The sequence below is a fragment of the Gymnoscopelus braueri genome (assembly GCF_963280865.1).
Source record: "Gymnoscopelus braueri genome assembly, chromosome: 19".
In the NCBI taxonomy this organism is placed as follows: domain Eukaryota; kingdom Metazoa; phylum Chordata; class Actinopteri; order Myctophiformes; family Myctophidae; genus Gymnoscopelus; species Gymnoscopelus braueri.
The window spans coordinates 18,086,930-18,104,298 of record NC_137621.1 but is presented as its reverse complement, the minus strand read 5'-3'; the positions used below and the strand labels follow the sequence as shown (position 1 = coordinate 18,104,298).

The 17,369-nt window shown below is 42.3% G+C and overlaps 1 protein-coding gene across 5 annotated transcripts in view; it reads left to right on the top strand.

Annotated features, from left to right (window-relative positions):
• The window catches only part of flvcr2a (FLVCR choline and putative heme transporter 2a), a 41,530-nt gene that overhangs the window by 16,029 nt on the left and 8,132 nt on the right, over positions 1–17,369 (top strand). For 2 of the 5 annotated variants that reach the window (XM_080413258.1, XM_080413257.1), the window contains exons 2-6: positions 2,617–3,280; positions 8,014–8,155; positions 12,067–12,207; positions 13,645–13,712; positions 14,068–14,171. In XM_080413258.1, the coding sequence (XP_080269384.1) occupies positions 2,624–3,280; positions 8,014–8,155; positions 12,067–12,207; positions 13,645–13,712; positions 14,068–14,171 (1,112 nt within the window). In that variant the 5' untranslated portion in view covers positions 2,617–2,623. Of the gene's footprint in view, positions 1–1,811; positions 3,281–8,013; positions 8,156–12,066; positions 12,208–13,644; positions 13,713–14,067; positions 14,172–17,369 lie in introns of those variants that run through there. The other 3 variants (XM_080413259.1, XM_080413256.1, XM_080413260.1) reach the window with 3 other exon arrangements.

Sequence of the window (17,369 nt, the reverse complement as noted above, 5' to 3'; positions counted from 1 at the left end):
TGCACATGACGCTAGTATGTCGCAGGGACTTGCCCCCAATTCACCCCTTCATGCTGAGTGCCAAGCAGGGAGGCATTGGGTACCATCTTCATAGTCTCTGGTAAGACTGCCAGGGACTGAACCTCGACCTCCCAGTCTCAGGGCAGACACCCTTAACCACTCTAGGCTGATAAATTATTGAGTGGGTTTTTGGTTTTAAAGCCTGAAATGAGGCCAGCGGTTAACAGGGGCTTAAGGGATTATCACATTTTGTTTTATGACATAAAATTAATTAGTAAATAACCCACATGTGAATTTTGAAAGCTTTTCCGTCTTAAAAAATGCTATTGCTAATGGCTAAATGAAACTACATTGTCAGGGACAGTACACATCATTACGCCAAACACACAAGCATTCCTGGTGGTGATGTTCAATACATGCGACCATGGTGTATCTCATATAGCGCAGTGTTAACGTTTTACTTCTGTTGACTTCTGTTCATTTAAGCTTAAAAAACATAAAACTGAGATGATCTTGCGGGACAAAACGTATAAGTATCATTAACCTTTATTTGCAGATAGGTAGTATAACTTCCTGCTTCCGACTAAGTACACAACTATGTCATCCCTGGCCACTTTAACAAAACTGATAGGAGTGTGAGGGAGCTGTCAATGAAACCTAGTTTGTACACAACCTACACAGCCCTGTAAACCATTGTAACTAGTTGCATGACCTGTATGAGTGTTAGGGCCTACATTGCATTACACTCAGGCTGTTGTATGAGGCAAACTGTGACTAAAAGATTTATATCTTAAGTGAAATTTAATTAGTCAGGTTTAGTACAGCTGTGGTTCTCAATAATTTTCCTAGCTCCAATCGGAACCTCTCCCTCCGCTATATAGCTCCGAGATGAGGTTCCACACAGCTCGGTGCCTGTTGGGTGGGACATTTTCCGAATATTTTCCACTATGCATGATCGTATCCAAAAAGTAAAGGTCGTCCCCCTGCTCTCAGATGTTTTAACTTCTAGCGGAAAAGAAAATCTAAGCGACTGGTTGAAACAAGCGTTTAAATCGCTTTTTTAGTCAGCCTGTGGCCATGTTTTCCCAATGCAATCTTACGGGAGCAGTACTGCACATGCGGACGGGGGTTGACTTACGATGTGCGGAAAAGGGTAAGAATCATGCATAGTGGAAAATATTTGAAAATGTCCCGCCCAACAGGCACCGAGCTGTGTGGGACCTCATCTCAGAGCGAGATGAGGTCCCACCCAAGGACCCCTATTTGAGAACCACTGTATTATGTTCTGAGATCACAGAAGGTGATATAAAGGTAAATAAAGTGTCTATATATGCAAGTGAGGAAGACTGTGCAGGAGTTTATTGTTTCCTAAGTCGACCATATTTCTTACCCTACCTTCCTGTCACTTTAGCCAGGGCTTGATATACTTTGTTGCATGCAGTGTCATACACCGAAAATAGGAGATCTTCAAGCTCACAGCTTTTGAGCACGTAGAGCAGCTATTTTAGGCCTGGATCCAAGTATAAATCTAGCTTTATGCCTAGGTGTGCAGGTGTCCTATAGCCATTAATGATAATGGATCTGCAGGTCAGCAGAACGTCTTGTTCTTTCTTATTTATATGATATTTATACATCGTATGACGGTGTTGTGCAAGATTTTGTAAATGTTTGCCTTTAATGACATGCCCAAAATTGCACCGACAGGGTTAAAGTGGTTAAGGGTGCAATTGTTTTCATTATTTGTCATACCAAACATTTGTATTTTTGGCAGGAGATGATATTGTTCAGTTGTCATAATAACCTGCAGTATCATCGCATATACTATACTAAATTACTTTAATTGACTCATTTTATATTTTAGGTGACTTCATATTTTGAAAGATAATAGTGGTATCTTGTCTTTGGATATTTGCCCGGCACTGGTGTGTGTGTGTGTGTGTGTGTGTGTGTGTGTGTGTGTGTGTGTGTGTGTGTGTGTGTGAAACCCAGATCCAGCATAAAGGGGTTGAATTGAAGAATAAGTGCTTTGCCTTTAGTAATTTACCTTGCTTTGAAGTGTGTTTAAGTCCAGCGTGTGTCATCCTTGATGTGTTTGTGTTTGTTGCTTGCGTGCGGGTCATGCGAGTGTCACTGTACTATGTACCCAGACAATACATAATCTAAAAACAAATTCAGTTCATTGACAGTCGCATGGGCCCGGATCTCAGGTATTCATACATAATGTAACCTGAGCTGGGAGGAGGAGTTTGAAAAGTCTCAGAGGAATACCATCACATGACATGACTGCTGGCAGAAGGTGATAAATACCAGAACATGAAGGCAAGCCTCAACACTGGCAGAGCAACTCAGGCATGAAAGGGTTGTGTCTGGAGCTATCCAACACCACTCGCTTGATTTAAACTGCAACTCAAATGCACATCTACTAAATCTACTAAAATAAAAGCAGTGCCAGGAATGCTAAAGCAGTAATTGTGCCTTTTAAACACAGAAGGTGGTCAGTCGTGTTTACCTGCTGATAGGTATTGCAAAGGTAATAGAGCGGGCAGGGCAGGTAAATAACAGCTGTTAAAGAGAGAGGCCTCACACGCAAGGAGAATTTTGTGTTCTTCTCTCCAGCTCCTAAATGCTGCAAAAGGCAGAAGAGAAAGACAGGAGGAGCATGAGCGAGTTACAGCCAGACTGGATGGACCGCCACCAGAAGCCACGCGGAGAGTCCTGTCCTCCGAGAACTGACCTATACTCCCCGGGAGACCACAGCCACAACCACCTGTCCCTGGGAGACAGCAGATTGGACATGGACTCCCAAAGCCAGGACACCATTCCCATTTTCCCGCTCATGGAGACCCGGGTCTACAAGCGGCGCTGGGTGATGCTCTTCCTGTTTGCCGCGTACTCCATGAGCAACTCCTTCATGTGGCTGCAGTACGGCATCATCAGCAACATCTTCATGCGCTTCTACAACATCGACGTCCTCGCAATCGACTGGCTTTCGATGATCTACTTCCTCACCTACATCCCCCTCATCCTGCCCGTCATGTGGCTGCTGGACAACCGAGGCCTCCGGGACGTGGTCGTGGTGGGCTCTGCCTTCAACTGCATTGGGGCGTGGATCAAGACGGGCACGGCTGTCCCCAGCGGGTTTCCCATGACCTTCTTTGGCCAGTTCATGTGCTCAGTGGGCACAGTGTTTGTTCTGGGCATCCCATCCAGGATCGCTTCCCTGTGGTTCGGTCAGCAGGAAGTCTCCACTGCCTGCTCCATTGGAGTTCTGGGTAACCAGGTGTGTCTCCGTTTACCTTAAAAGCTGTGTGTGTGTGTGTGTGTGTGTGTGTGTGTGTGTGTGTGTGTGTGTGTGTGTGTGTGTGTGTGTGTGTGTGTGTGTGTGTGTGTGTGTGTGTGTGTGTGTGTGTGTGTGTGTGTGTGTGTGTGTGTGTGTGTGTGTGTGTGTGTGTGTGTGTGTGTGTGTGTGTGTGTGTGTGTGTGTTTGAGTGTTTGAATGGTAAGTGTGTGAGTTTGAGTGTTTGAATGGTAACAATATGTTGACAACATCTTATGGGTGATCTGTACTGTATGTACTGTACCTCCAGTAATCCATCTTAAGTGTGTGACTGCTTCCTGTTCTACTAGCGTCTCTGTGTGTGCCTACGAACGAAATCTCCTACCCTGTCAGAGCTTATTTCCTGCTGAGTCGGCAGGTTTCAGGAAGTGAATCCCTCTCGCCGGTTGGGGGTTGCTATAAGTACACGTTTATTAGGGTTGGTTGCACAATCTTCAACGCTGAGGGTCCCCGCTATGTGCCATCAAAGCCAAGCACTTACAGTACTAGGTCTTTATGTGAACGTGATTTTCTTCTGTTAATGTCGGTTAATATGACTTGATGAAAGGCAGGATTTCATAATGTGCCCACTTAACACGTTAAGACCGGGAGAGCCTATACGTTGCTATACCTTTTAAAACAGGTGTGTCTCTGTTTACCTATTTGCCTTCACCCATTTAGACCTGAGGCCGATTCTAAAAACGCCTTCTAAATCCTGACCTATTTTTTCTGAAAAATGCAAATATTCTTTTACAAAATTATAGAACAATTATGTTGCTATATACTGTATGTACATAGCAACAAGAACCCCAAAAGGGGTTTCCGGCTTGAAAGGTGTGTGTGTGTGTGTGTGTGTGTGTGTGTGTGTGTGTGTGTGTGTGTGTGTGTGTGTGTGTGTGTGTGTGTGTGTGTGTGTGTGTGTGTGTGTGTGTGTGTGTGTGTGTGTGTGTGTGTGTGTGTGTGTGTGTGTGTGTGTGTGTGTGTGTGAGAGAGTGTGAGAAAACCTTGTTGATAACATCTTATCCAATCCACTTTATTTATATAGCACATTTCACGACCAGGGTTTACAAAGTGCTGTACAGAAAATCATGCAAAAACATAACATCATAACATCTCATGAGTGATCTGTACTGTTTGTACCTCAGTAATCCATCTTAAGTGACTGCTTTCTGTTCTGTTCTACTAGCGTCTCTGTGCCTGCAAACGTTATCGTCAGAGCTTTTCCTCCTGAGTCAGCAGGTTTCAGGAAGTGAATCCCTCTTGCGGCTTGGGGGTTGCTACAAGTACACGCTTATTATGGTTGGCTGCACCAATCAACACTGAGGGATCTTATAAAGTCCCCGTCATGTGCCATCAAAGCCAAGCAGTTAGTAGGTCTTTACATGGACATGATTTTCTTTTGTGAATGTCGGTTAATATGATAATAAAATTGTATGAATACTAACAACTTTTATGTATGTGATGTTTTGCTCACAGCTTACAGTACATTCAGTGCATTCATGGTAATGACCTCTTAATGTTTTATTTGCTTATATTTAAGGTGTATTGCTTCATTCCCAGACAAATGATTGAGATTAGATTGGAAGAATGAAATGGTCTGTCCTGGGAACCTGCTTTTGTCTTTCTGTAACTCAATTTATTCCTAAGGGATAGTCCAGTTTCTTTACACATTACTTACACATACTTTAAAGGGCGTGTCCTTAATATTTACACTCCAGCTTTCAGAGCTTTTTATAGAAGAGAGGTTGCATAACATTTCAGTGAGCTAAATATAGAAATTCATGTTCTTGGATAGTGTTATCAACATCAGGCCTGTTGGGCCTATGAATACGCAGAAACCTGACTCCTATGTGTAAATTAATCAAAGTCTTTATTTTTACATCAACACTGTAGGGGCTTGGTGGAAATGCACACATGCAACAGGTGTGTCAATACAAGATTCTCCCATTGGCAGGAAAGGGAGGAGAACACAAGGGCCCAGATAAGACTTCTTGTGGATCACAATAAAAAAAAAGCTAGATGGAGCCTTTTAGAGAAATGTTCAATGTGATTTTTTTTGTATGTTTGTTTGTGTGTATGAATGTGCGTGTGTGTGTGTGCGTGTGTGCGCGCGCGTGTGCGTGTGGTTTGTTCTTCCTAGCCTGGGGAAATTGCGGGGAATGGCGGGTGACTTCCACCACTCGAACCGTCTGCTTCCGAACAGACTCCCACGGCTTGGGTAAATGATCTGTACAATGAGATGATACTGAGAAAGCTTCATGACAAGAGGGCTAGTTAGGGCTGATGCAGAGGGTAATCAGTTATGCGCCGCAAAAATATATAATATTGAAGTTACTAGGTTAGCTGAATTACATTTGTTTCCTACCATAAGCTATAAAAACGTAAAGAAGGTCCTCAGAAAAAGCTCTGATATGGCATATTCTAACACACACAGTACCACACCTTCTACAAATGGAGTCACTACTACAGAAGATGACCTACAACATGTCTGTTAAACTGTGTGACTGGTTTGGATTGTAAACAATATCAGCAACACAATGCATGCAAACCACTGAGTAGATGTATTATACTGGACTTTAAGGCTAGGCTAAGGTCTTCTGAGAGCTTCTGAAGTCTGAAGAAGAGCATTAGCTTGAAACGTCCCTTGTGGAGATGCCAAACATTGCACTGAACGGAGCTACAGTGTGTGGACCTTCTTTCATGTTTTTGTTGCTGTCTTCCATTGGTCCAGCACCTGCTTTAAACAGTGTTTGGATGTGCGTGACTACTATGTATTGTTTGCCCTACCATAAGCTCCCGTTAGTTCATATGTTTTGCTGATGAAAATAAATGGCAGAAGAGGTCAGTGAGTCAAAGGAAATCCTAGTCAACAGCAGAAAAATAAAAGGCCAAAAGGATTAAGTTAAATAGTTGAGGAATACACAGGACACGCTGAAGCATGATGTGAGATTCATGATCATCTTTTAAATTCTGAAGCACAGCCTTAAGATGGTCTTTCTTAGGGAGCCGTCCAATGGAGCAAGTGGTTATAGCACAAAGCCCTTCTCCTGATGCATGACATGGATGACTAGAGTTCCCAAAACGCATCTTTGGGAGGTTAAGTGACGCTAAACATGGTTGGAGTACATTTCAGTGGCTCACCATCTCACCACTGCAATGCCACACAAGCAAAACAATTCTTCTCGTTTGTAATATCCTAATACATTTATCCTAATGTATTAGGGTAAACACTGCATATCAGTCATTTTCATGCATGCTTCTGCTCTATGATTCAATCCCCCTTCCTGATCCTGGCTTTTATGGGGACATAAAAGGCTGCATTGCATTGTTGTGGTTTTTGTTGTTTAATTGGGTATACTTTAGCTACGTTACTCCTTTGACCCTATCTCCCCGTAGACAACCATATACACAATACTAAACTGGTTATTGCACCATGGCATGTGATATTTCAAAGTTCAAAATCGTTTTTTATGTCAGTTATGTTTTGTTTATGTTGTTATTGAAGTGATGACGTTTGACTTGATTCTTTACCCAAATTGTTTTGTAAAAGATATGTCAATGAGTTTTAGGGGTAAAAATCAAGCAATTTTGAGTTGGCTTTTCTTTTCATTTACTTTGCTTTGACTTCATGACTGTGATTTCAGTAATATTACCTCTCAGCTGCTCATTAAAAGGCTCCTGCAAGTCTTATAAAAGCTATCGCGTGTAAAATGACCACAAGGTAAGTTGATCCACTTTTTAGTAGTAAAGGTTAGTTTTGTAGAAGCTGTGTGCGCAGTGCATCACCCGTAGAAGGTAGGAAAGTCCCAAATTGACTCTGATAAGGTAGTGATTAGCATGCTGGAAGGACCGAAGGCCTGAAAGACACGTTCATAAGTACTTGCACACACATTTTTACAAGAGGTTTCCACCCCAGAGGAGCATGTCTCGAGTCGTCACCTCTTGCCCTTTCTCCCTCTCACCTTTCCCTTAGCGCTGTGGGACCTCGGCAGATGTCCTCTCTGATCTTGAGGCTCTCTAGGAGGCAGAGGAAGCGGGCATATCTCACGTGGTATTCAAATTTGGGAACGTTTAGTACTCCTACTTGTTCCAAGATCCACACTTGTTGCTGCCAGACAGTGTGGGGGGGGGGGGCTGTTGGCTAGGGGGCTTTTAACGTAGTCTGAAGACATTTGAATCCTCAGGCACATTTCTGAACAATCCTTTCCAAGAAATATGATCCCTTCGTTTCTCCGAACCTAAGTGTCCTATTTGACACACTGTTTTCACTGTATTTTTACAGTCAACAGATTATCGAGCATGCACTGTTGACTTTTTCACAGTAGCTGGTATAGTCAATGTAACACGTTTTGTGCAGTCAAATGCCTGTGTCATTACATTTGGACCATTACATTTGTTTTTGCATACACCACATTTTAGTGTGTTTAAAAACAAAGCTGCATATGGGCCACCTAATTGTATATTTTGTCTAATGTGGTTTATATGCCTTTTTTATCCCTTTCTTTAAACTTTCCCATTAAGATGATGGTTTTCCCCATGTGTGCGTGTGCGTGTGCGTGCGTGTGTGTGTGTGGGTGGGTGGGTGGGTGGGTTGGTGGGTGCGTGCGCACACGCACGCTTGGGTGCATGCATGTGTGAGTGGACACTTTGGGAGATGACACCTCTTGATGCTATGTTTTTGTGTTTCTCACCCACAGCTTGGCATTGCCATCGGGTTCCTTGTGCCGCCGATTATCGTGCCTAATGTGGACGATTTAGACGAGCTGGCGCACCACATCAGCGTCATGTTCTACGTGACCGCCGGAGTGGCCACGGTCCTCTTCGTCCTCGTGGTCATCGGTAAGTCCATAGGGGGAGATGAAAATTCTTATATCTAAAAGTAAAAGTAATTCTAGCAGTTTAAGAGCTGACATTAAAACCTAATTAATACTTAGGCTGATTTTCAGTCAAAAGCATTTTTTTTAAATCAGTTACTTTAATTGAATGACATTTGCATAAATTAGACTTAAGGCTTGAACCCCCCACCACAACCCCCAGAAAATGACTGTTAACTACATTGTGAGTGACACTTTGTTCCTTTTAGCATTGGCTGTAAAAAGAAAAGTTACATCAGTACTGCCTCTGTCCATTACTGTCATGCCAAAATAAGATTTGTGTTGGCATCGAACGTTTCTATTTAGGACCAGCGAGGGCTCAATGGGTGGCTGTGTGCATTCATTTTGGTTCATAATTTGCCATCAACTACTATGGACATGGTCTTCTTCTTGGAATGGTTCCAAGTTTAGTTGCTAAACTAAGCTCCTCAGGCAGTGTTAGTGGAGAAGTCAGTCCTCCCAGGGTTGTCGTGCATGGTGAGATGTGCTCCATTTCTACTAGATGAGCAGCCGCAGTAATTGTTGTAATGGTTTGCCTTTGTGACGAGATCTCTTCAGATGTGATGTAAAGTGGAAGCAGGAACTTTGGTGTTATGACGTGTTTTATTAAATCATCGAACCCTTAGGCTCCGTCAAATACTCCTTTCACTTCCTCATTCAGCTGAATAGTGACTGTCAGTGATTTAAGCATGGGGAAGCATCACCTCCAGTGCTTCCTCCAGAAGTTCTGTCTATGAAGCCCTGGTGTGACATGAACACAAGATTGAGATTATGTCATAAAGCAAGAATGAAGTAGCCTATAGTACCCACGGGGTACTATACTTGTATCGATGTTGTATGCCTCCGCCATACAGTTGCAGTTTATATCTGTGTCTATTCTGATTCCTGATATAGTATATGTAGTCTTTGAAGGAATTTAATGAATGTATTTTGTGAGGTCACATTGACTGCAATCTGGGAACCCATCTCCCAAATAAAAAGGAAAAACAGCGCCCTCTGCTGTTTTTTTACTTATTCATTTGGCTCTGGGCGGAGCTGAACGGACGACCCGTGCTCAGGGAAACCGGGGTTTTGGTCTGCCTTCAGCCTTTCACTTCCGGTGGTGTGACTGTTTTCATTCCCACAAACAATATTTCTCCACGGAACACTAACACCATTTCTCCCAAAGAACATGGATCGTTTTGGTTACAAGCCCACTTGTTTCTATGATGAAAGAGCAATTTAAAATGTTACTAACTTTCCGTGGTTTTGTCGGCTTCGAGGACGCTATTGTTAAATGAGCTTCGGTTTGTTTCCAGTGGGGAACGAACGGCACACACGTAAATCCCGCCCACTACATTTGATTGGGTAAAGCGCGGCCTGCTTCCTGATCTGATGGCACGCCCACTTGTAGCCAATGTGCACGGATTGTCAACACGGCTACCGACAGATTCAAACGCAGAGCAGAATCTGTTCTTGAGAGATTACATTGACCGTGACCTGTTTTTTACCACCTACTTCTAATCAGTTAATCCTTGAGTCCAAGTGGACATTTGTGCCAAATGTCATGAAATTCCCTCGAGGCGTTCCTTAGATATCATGTTCAAAATGTTGGGACAGACTGACGACATACGTTCATTTGCAACCCCCCCCCCCCCCAGGCCAACTGTGCTGGGGGTCTTTGTGGGAGAGTTATATAGTTCCCTAGCTAGATCGAGTTGGTCACATGATGCCATTATTTCTGCTGCCCTCTTTTTCCTTCCAAGAACCCCATCCTGTCTGCCGAGTCCGACCCACGTCTCACTGTATTTTCACACTCAACTCAATGGGTCTGGACCCTCAGTCCGGGCAGTTGAAATTGGCAGATACGCTGGCATCGCTGGTAGGGAATGGATGTTACATGCTTTCTCTCAGTTCAGTTTTAACACTTAACACATCGGGTGCCAAACACGGTCTGAACCGTGTTTGCGCAGAGTAGCGGTCCGGTGCCGAACACGGTCCAGACCGTGAAATATGTCTTTTTGTTTTTTTCGTTTTTCTCCACACGGGCGGGGCTAGAGCAGCTCTGGGAGTACCCATTGTGATCTTGAGAAGGATAGGCCAGATAGATCACCGGAAAAACAAAAACATGGCTCCCATCCACTTCCTGTCTATTTCCTTCTTTAAAACACCTATATCTCCGAATCTGTTTCCGGTGGGGAAAACCGGTCATGCGCGATGCGCGATCCCCCCCCATTGTAACTCGCGAGTGAAATGTTATCGTTCCAGGCTGTAGCCAGGGTCATCGCGCAACATGAATGGATGTTTTTTTTTAACATGGATTTGCTCCTCGTGGAGTCTAGAGCTTTAAACAGCAAAGTGCAGTCAATGGAGAGAATGCTGGCACCCAACGTAAGTTGTTATGAAAAAATGCTGGCACCCAATGTGTTAAGGTGTAATTTTACAACGGCTATTTTATGTCTTTTGCATAAAATAGGTGTCACACAAAATATTTTTGTTTTTCATTGTTGAAAGTAAATCAGACAATATTAATAACTTCTGAAGGGGCAGTCATCTATTTTTGCATGAAACCCTCAGAAAGTATTCTTAAAAACAAAAAAAGTAATTTGTGTTGTTCGACAAGGTACATATATACCTTCGACAATGTATATATATTAAATTAGCCTAGTCTATAGATGCAGATAAAAACAAATAATGCAACCATTGAGCACGCCTACAGTCCAAATGGAGAACCTATGCTTCTAATGGAAGACAGATTAAGTTAATTCATGTCCGAACAAGAAAAATGTATCCATGCTTTAATCTAAAGTAAAGTAAAGTAAAGTAACGTAAAGTAAATACAGTAGTTGGAACAAATTTCAAGAGGATCTGAGGCTTGTGCAAACAATCCAGAACAAAAACCTTTATGTTCTCCACTGAATTTGAATTGTTGGTTCTGATGGTGCATCATGTTGCAGGTAGAAAGGAAACCCAGAATAATGAAAAGTAAAGAGAAAAGGGGTTTGGCAGTCCAATATGTTCAGTGTGCATATCAAGTGTTCAGGATACAGGACAGAACATTTTGTTAACATTTTAATAAATACATTCAGGTAATGTGTTACTGTCTGTGACACCCACAATCTCTGTTCAGAGGGGGTCTGGTACCCCAAATATTATTTGTTTTAAATTTAAACATAAAACCAGTAATGACATAACGGTAAGTGCCACGTCTTAAGAGTGTCTACCTTATCTCCCTAGTCTGCCTAGACATGCCTTGCTATTTAGCTCATGCTCACACTCACTCACACACACACACACACACACTCACACCCTGCAATCACCTCGCAGTGAAAAAGTGTTTCAGTAACAGGAACAGACAGATAAATTGATTGACAGATGTTGGATAGTAGAGAGCTCATAGGCTTTCACTATCACTGTCACTGCCAGGCCAGCTGAGTGACGTGTCTGTTTGTTTTCCTCAGATTAGTCATCAGTACATTTCCTCATTGCTTTGGGAAGGTTCAAACAACAGCGTGGAAAATCATGGCAAAGGCCATCAGAGATATCAAACAGCAAAAAACAAACAAAATATGGGATATTTAACAGGCTTTAGTGTCCCAAAACATTGAAGGCACAAATAGAAAAGCTACTGAGATGCTATCTGGATAGACTTTATTTGACATACTGAGAGGTGACTTTTAGTTTAGTGTCTCATTCATTGCAATCGTTGAACAGGTTGAAAAGGTTGCACACTGAATGCTTGAATTCTTGACATTCTGCTCAAATTCATATTTTTTCCCCCTACATGTTTAATTTGTGTGTTTAACAACAACAACAACAACAACACATTGTATTTGTTTGGAGCTTTTAAGAAACCTCTATGTGCTTTACAGTAATTTGTATGTCTGTGTCCACCAGTGTTCCAGGACAGGCCAGATATTCCTCCAACTCAAGCCCAGGCCCAGGCTCGATGCATCACCCCAGATGACTATTCCTACACGGCCTCCATCATGAGACTGCTGCGCAACAAGCCCTTCATGCTGCTGACGGTCAGCTATGGTGGGTCTCAGCTTAGAATCAAGATGCTAAGGGTTGTCAGTGATGTCACAACTCGGCATCATCTAGACACAGTGGTTCTCAAACTTGTTCATGTCAAGGAACCCCAAATTCATGTATTTGTGCCACGGACCCCCATGTGCCAGGGACCCCCATACAAGATTTGTGTTTCAAATATATTTCAAAATGCTCAACTTTTTTCAATATCTTCAACACTATTTCCATACAAATAATAGTTCAAATACTAATCTATTGCAATCAGAAGAATAGACACCACATGTAACAGGGAACCTTACAATAAGGAATGGAGCCTTGTGTGTTTAGGCCGGTGAGGCGTATACTGTAAGACCATGTGGGTGTCAAGTGCCATAAAGTGTCATGTCAGATGAGCAGAAACAGGTGTTCTCTGAGAGACGATGTTATTTACAGCTCTAGGCATTTAATCCTTGCTTCATACTTGATCGTTAATGTTTCCTAAATAGCTATTGGCTATAGGCCGATGAAACATTGACTTCACACACAGTTGCCTATAATGTAGAAATGAAATGAAAAACATATTAAGACATCGTTGTCAATCTTTTGATCCCAAGCACGACAAATATTTCCGAATGCACCCTTTGTCCCTTAAAGACTCTCTCCCAATCTCAATAGCACTCTCCATAACTATAATGTTAGCATTGCATTGCAGATGCACCCTTTTGTAGAGGTGAAAGTTCACATGGAGTAAAAACAGATCTGGTGATTTGGGATCGTCTGTCAGCTAATCTGGCGGCGATGACATCATTACCTTAACATGACTCATGGGGTCATATCATCTGCCAAGTGGATGTTGTCGCATTATTGACGCTAAAGGTAATAGGCCTACAGATAAGCAAAATTGTGAATCACTAGTTAGAATCTTTATCAGTCACTGTGAACGTGCGCAGCTTGTAACAGAGAAACACAGTAACAACATGCAAACAAGAAAATACTCAAGGAGCTAAATGTCAAATAATGGACTTAAACAGTCCCAAATAACAAGGCAAAAATAAGGTTAAAATTGGCTATTGGCTCTGAGGTGAAGGTCTGACATGGCCATGCTTCTGCTCTCTCCCTTTTTTTGTTGTTGCCCTTTTTCTCCCCAATTTAGTCGTTATGCCAATTAATTCCATCCGGCACACATTTCTGTGTGTTGTCACTGCTGTTGTACCCTACTCCTCCCGACCAACACTCCCTGCTGACAAGTGCCGCCTGACCCGTAGGAGTACATGCCGTGACAAATATCACCCCCCTCGCCCGGCTTCCCTCCCCCGAACTGCACAGGCCAATTGTGTTTGCATCATTCGACAAATCCGATAAACCCCATAGAGTAGACTCTGCAGTGGTGGGCAGGTACTTTATCACTGCGCCACCCAGAGTTCCAGAGATGTAAACTTTTGGTTTTCTCTCTGTTCTTTGCAGGGCTCAACGTTGGATGTTTCTATGCTGTTTCCACTCTGTTGAACCGGATGATCATTGAACACTACCCTGTATGTTCTGGAACCTCCACCCACCATTCTACTTCAAGCATTCATTCATTCATTCATTCATTCATCTTTTTATCTTTTTATCTTTATATCTTTATATCTTTATATCTTTATATCTTTATATCTTTATTATATCTTATTATTATTATTATTACTTTTTTTTTATCTTTTTTATCTATTCTTTTTTTTCTTTCTTGCTTTCATGTCACTCTGATAACTTGTTTTTAAGTATCATGGCTTAACAACCAAGTCCATCTCAGATAACATAACTGATGTGTAGTTGATGTCACATTGTCAAAAAAAAGGACCATTGCTAAAATAGTTTTTAAGAGCAAATATCTTGTTTTGTCCTTAACAGGGTGAAGAGGTGAATGCTGGAAGAATTGGTCTGACTATTGTCATTGCTGGCATGGTGGGCTCCCTCATATGTGGCATCTGGCTGGATAAGACCAAAACATACAAGTAAGCTACACCTCCAACAACCCAGTGAGAATGGTTTTACTATTTGATTTTAGTTTGATCTTTAATTTGATCATAATAATAATATAAATGATAATAATAATACTACGTGTACATGGCATTTATATAGCTCTTTTCAAGGTACCCAAAAAGGCTGAAGAGGTGGGTTTGGAGGGCAGTTTTAAACTAGGAAAACTAGGAAAAACAAGCTTTTAAAAAAAATGTTATATATCTTTTATTGGTGAAACAGGTGGTACAGAGAAAGAAAGGATTGTTAACGGTATTAACATATCACCATGATTCTTTTTTTGCTTTTATGGGACATGACATGACAAGACACAGACAGGACTGAGAATTGACCAGGGACAACAGAAGACTAACCAAAACAAAAACAAAAAACAAAAGTAAACAGGACAATGTTTTACGCAGACAAAACAGAAGTAGATATACATATATATATATACATATACACGTATACATACATATACCTACATACTCACATATATTTATAACCAGGATACAATGAGGCGGGGTTAACGTAGTATCAGAGGTGCTCACCTTAGAGAAGGAGTATTTCTTTAGGATCAGTCTGGGTCAAGGGACAAGCTTTGATGTGAGTTGGGAATGAGTTCCAGAGGGAGGGGGGGGGGGGGGCAACTGAAAAGGCCCTGTCACCCCAGGTTCGGCGCTTTGTCCTGGGAACCACTAGGAGGTTGTCATCACCAGACCTGAGGGAACAACGGGAGGGGGCATGATGGTGGAGGGGGTCAGAGAGGTAGCTGGGGGATAGGTTATTGAGGGCAGTATCTTGAAATCTATTCTGTATTTGACGGGAAGCCATGTGGTCTCTAGAGCAGGTTCTGGTGAGTAGCCGGGCAGCGGAGTTTTGTACATACTGTAGTTTCTTGAGGACTTTAGTTGTGGCGCTGTTACTGGCTATTACAGAAATTTAGTCTGGATGTGATGAAAAGGGTGAATGAGTGTCTCAGTGTGAGACAATGTGGGACAAAGGCGGGCAGTGTTGCGGAGGTGGAAGAAGGCTGTTTTAGTGATCTGGTTAACATGGGGCTGGAAGGAGAGAAAGATGACACCAAGCTTATTGACTGGAGGGGGTGACAATGGAGCTATCAATGTTCAGGGAGAAGTTATGAGTGGAGCGGGTTAGGGAATCTGGACCAATGATGAGGACTTTGGATTTATTGCAGCTGAGTTTCAGGAAGCGTGTGTTTGCATCCAAGGTTTAATGTCAGTGAGGCAGGTTGTGAGGGTGGAGTGGGTGGTAGCAGTAATGGTTTTGGAGGGGAGGGGAGGTAGAGCTGTGTGATCGGCATAACAATGGAACGCGAGGCTGTGATGGCAAAGTATCTGTCCGAGAGGGAGCATGTAGAGAATGAAGAGGAAGGGGCCAAGCACCGAGCCCTGGGGGACACCATGGGTGACACGAGTTGTAAATGATTTGCAGTTGTTTATGGAAATGAATTGATGTCTGTCAGAGAGGTATGATTTGAACCCTTGGGGGGGCACCAAATGGCGTGAAGAAGAAAAAACGGCGAAAAACGCTGAAACTTAGAGCGCAGCGCCCCCCCCCCACGAAGGGTTAATCCGCCCCTGTGAGTGTGGAGTGGTTTATGGTATCAGCACTGAGGTCGAGGAGGTTGAGGATGTTGAGTGAGCCGGTGTCGCAGGAGAGCAGGAGGTCATTTGTGACTTCGGTGAGGGCTGTGTTTGAAGCGGAAATCTTATTGAAATTGTTCAAAGAGGTCATTTGATTACCGCTATCCATCTTGCTTTGCCTTTTGACTCTACTCCTGTATGTATCCTGCGTTTTCACTACTGCACTAATACTGTTGCTGCTGTGACACCTGATCAATAAAGGTTTATCTTATTTAATGGAGAGATTTAATTTAGTATTCGACAGATGATTCAGCAGTTGAGATTAGCCACACCTTTTTTTCCTAATACATTTTCCCTTTCATTCTGATGAGCAAAATAGGTATAATCTTTTCATTAATACAGAACCACATCACACAGCACTTGGGTGACTATGTTGATGCTTTAAGAGGTAAACACACCTCCTTTGTTGACATGGTAGTTATGACGACTCCCCAGGCAGCAATCAATATGCCTTTTATTTGTCCTCAGGAAATGAGGATTCGTTGAAATTGGCGTCCTGTTGCTTGGAACTTTACTTTAGTCACTGGTGGCACAGGCCTTCGTCAACAAAGTTAAATACAAATGAATAAGCATTATCAAGGCATTGATCATGTATGTATCATCCCCTCTATTAATCCCTTGTAAAGCCATGCATACGCCAGGCAATGCGCATGAGAAGTCATGTTACAGTGCTGAGTTCCAACCTTTTCACCAATATTTATTCTTCCTGATTTTTCTTTCTTCCCCTGCTGCTGTGGCCTCATGCGCTTCAGACAAATTTATGACAACAGGAAACACAATGTGACCGCATAAGGGATGCCCTCCAGCATAAAGGTTCTCAGTCTTCAAACACAGCTTAACCACATGTACACAACAGCCATAGCTTTGTGCTAAAGGAAGGCCTCCTTGAATGGATGTCTTTTAAATCAGTCTTATCACAAAGCAAGCTAACGTTGGCTTTTGTTGGCAGTGGCGCACAGTTGAGATTTCAGCTGTGCAGAGTTGTGTGTTTGATCTGCCTCTTCACATATCTGAGCTGACAGCCTTTCTCTACTTGTCTTCATTAATCGTGGAGACAAGTAATAGTAGAACTTCACTATATACTAACTAATAGTGAAGCTGCATCACACAAAGCTATAGTATCAGCTACATATCAGCAATCTACACTATATTGTATGTCTACGTATATACAGTATATCTACCTTATTTGTTAATTGATCCAGTAATTCAAATATATTAAGCCTGTGCTCCTCATTGCAAAGTAACCACTTCTATTGAATGACTAGTTATTAATATGAATTAAAGGTAGGGTAAGTGATTTTCTTTGGTTAAAATAAGTGTTAAATAGCTCTATATTCTGATAGTACTCATTGCTATAGAGTGTTTGTTCAGTAAAAGGAGTCTCCTTGTCTCTCCAGCTCTTTATAAAACAGAAAATGCATTTTCGTTTCAGTTTCAGTTTCATTTCCAATTTTATCCAATCAGGATAGAGAACTCAATCAGAATATAGATTAAGCAAGTGAAATTGGAAGTGATGACACTAAGAAA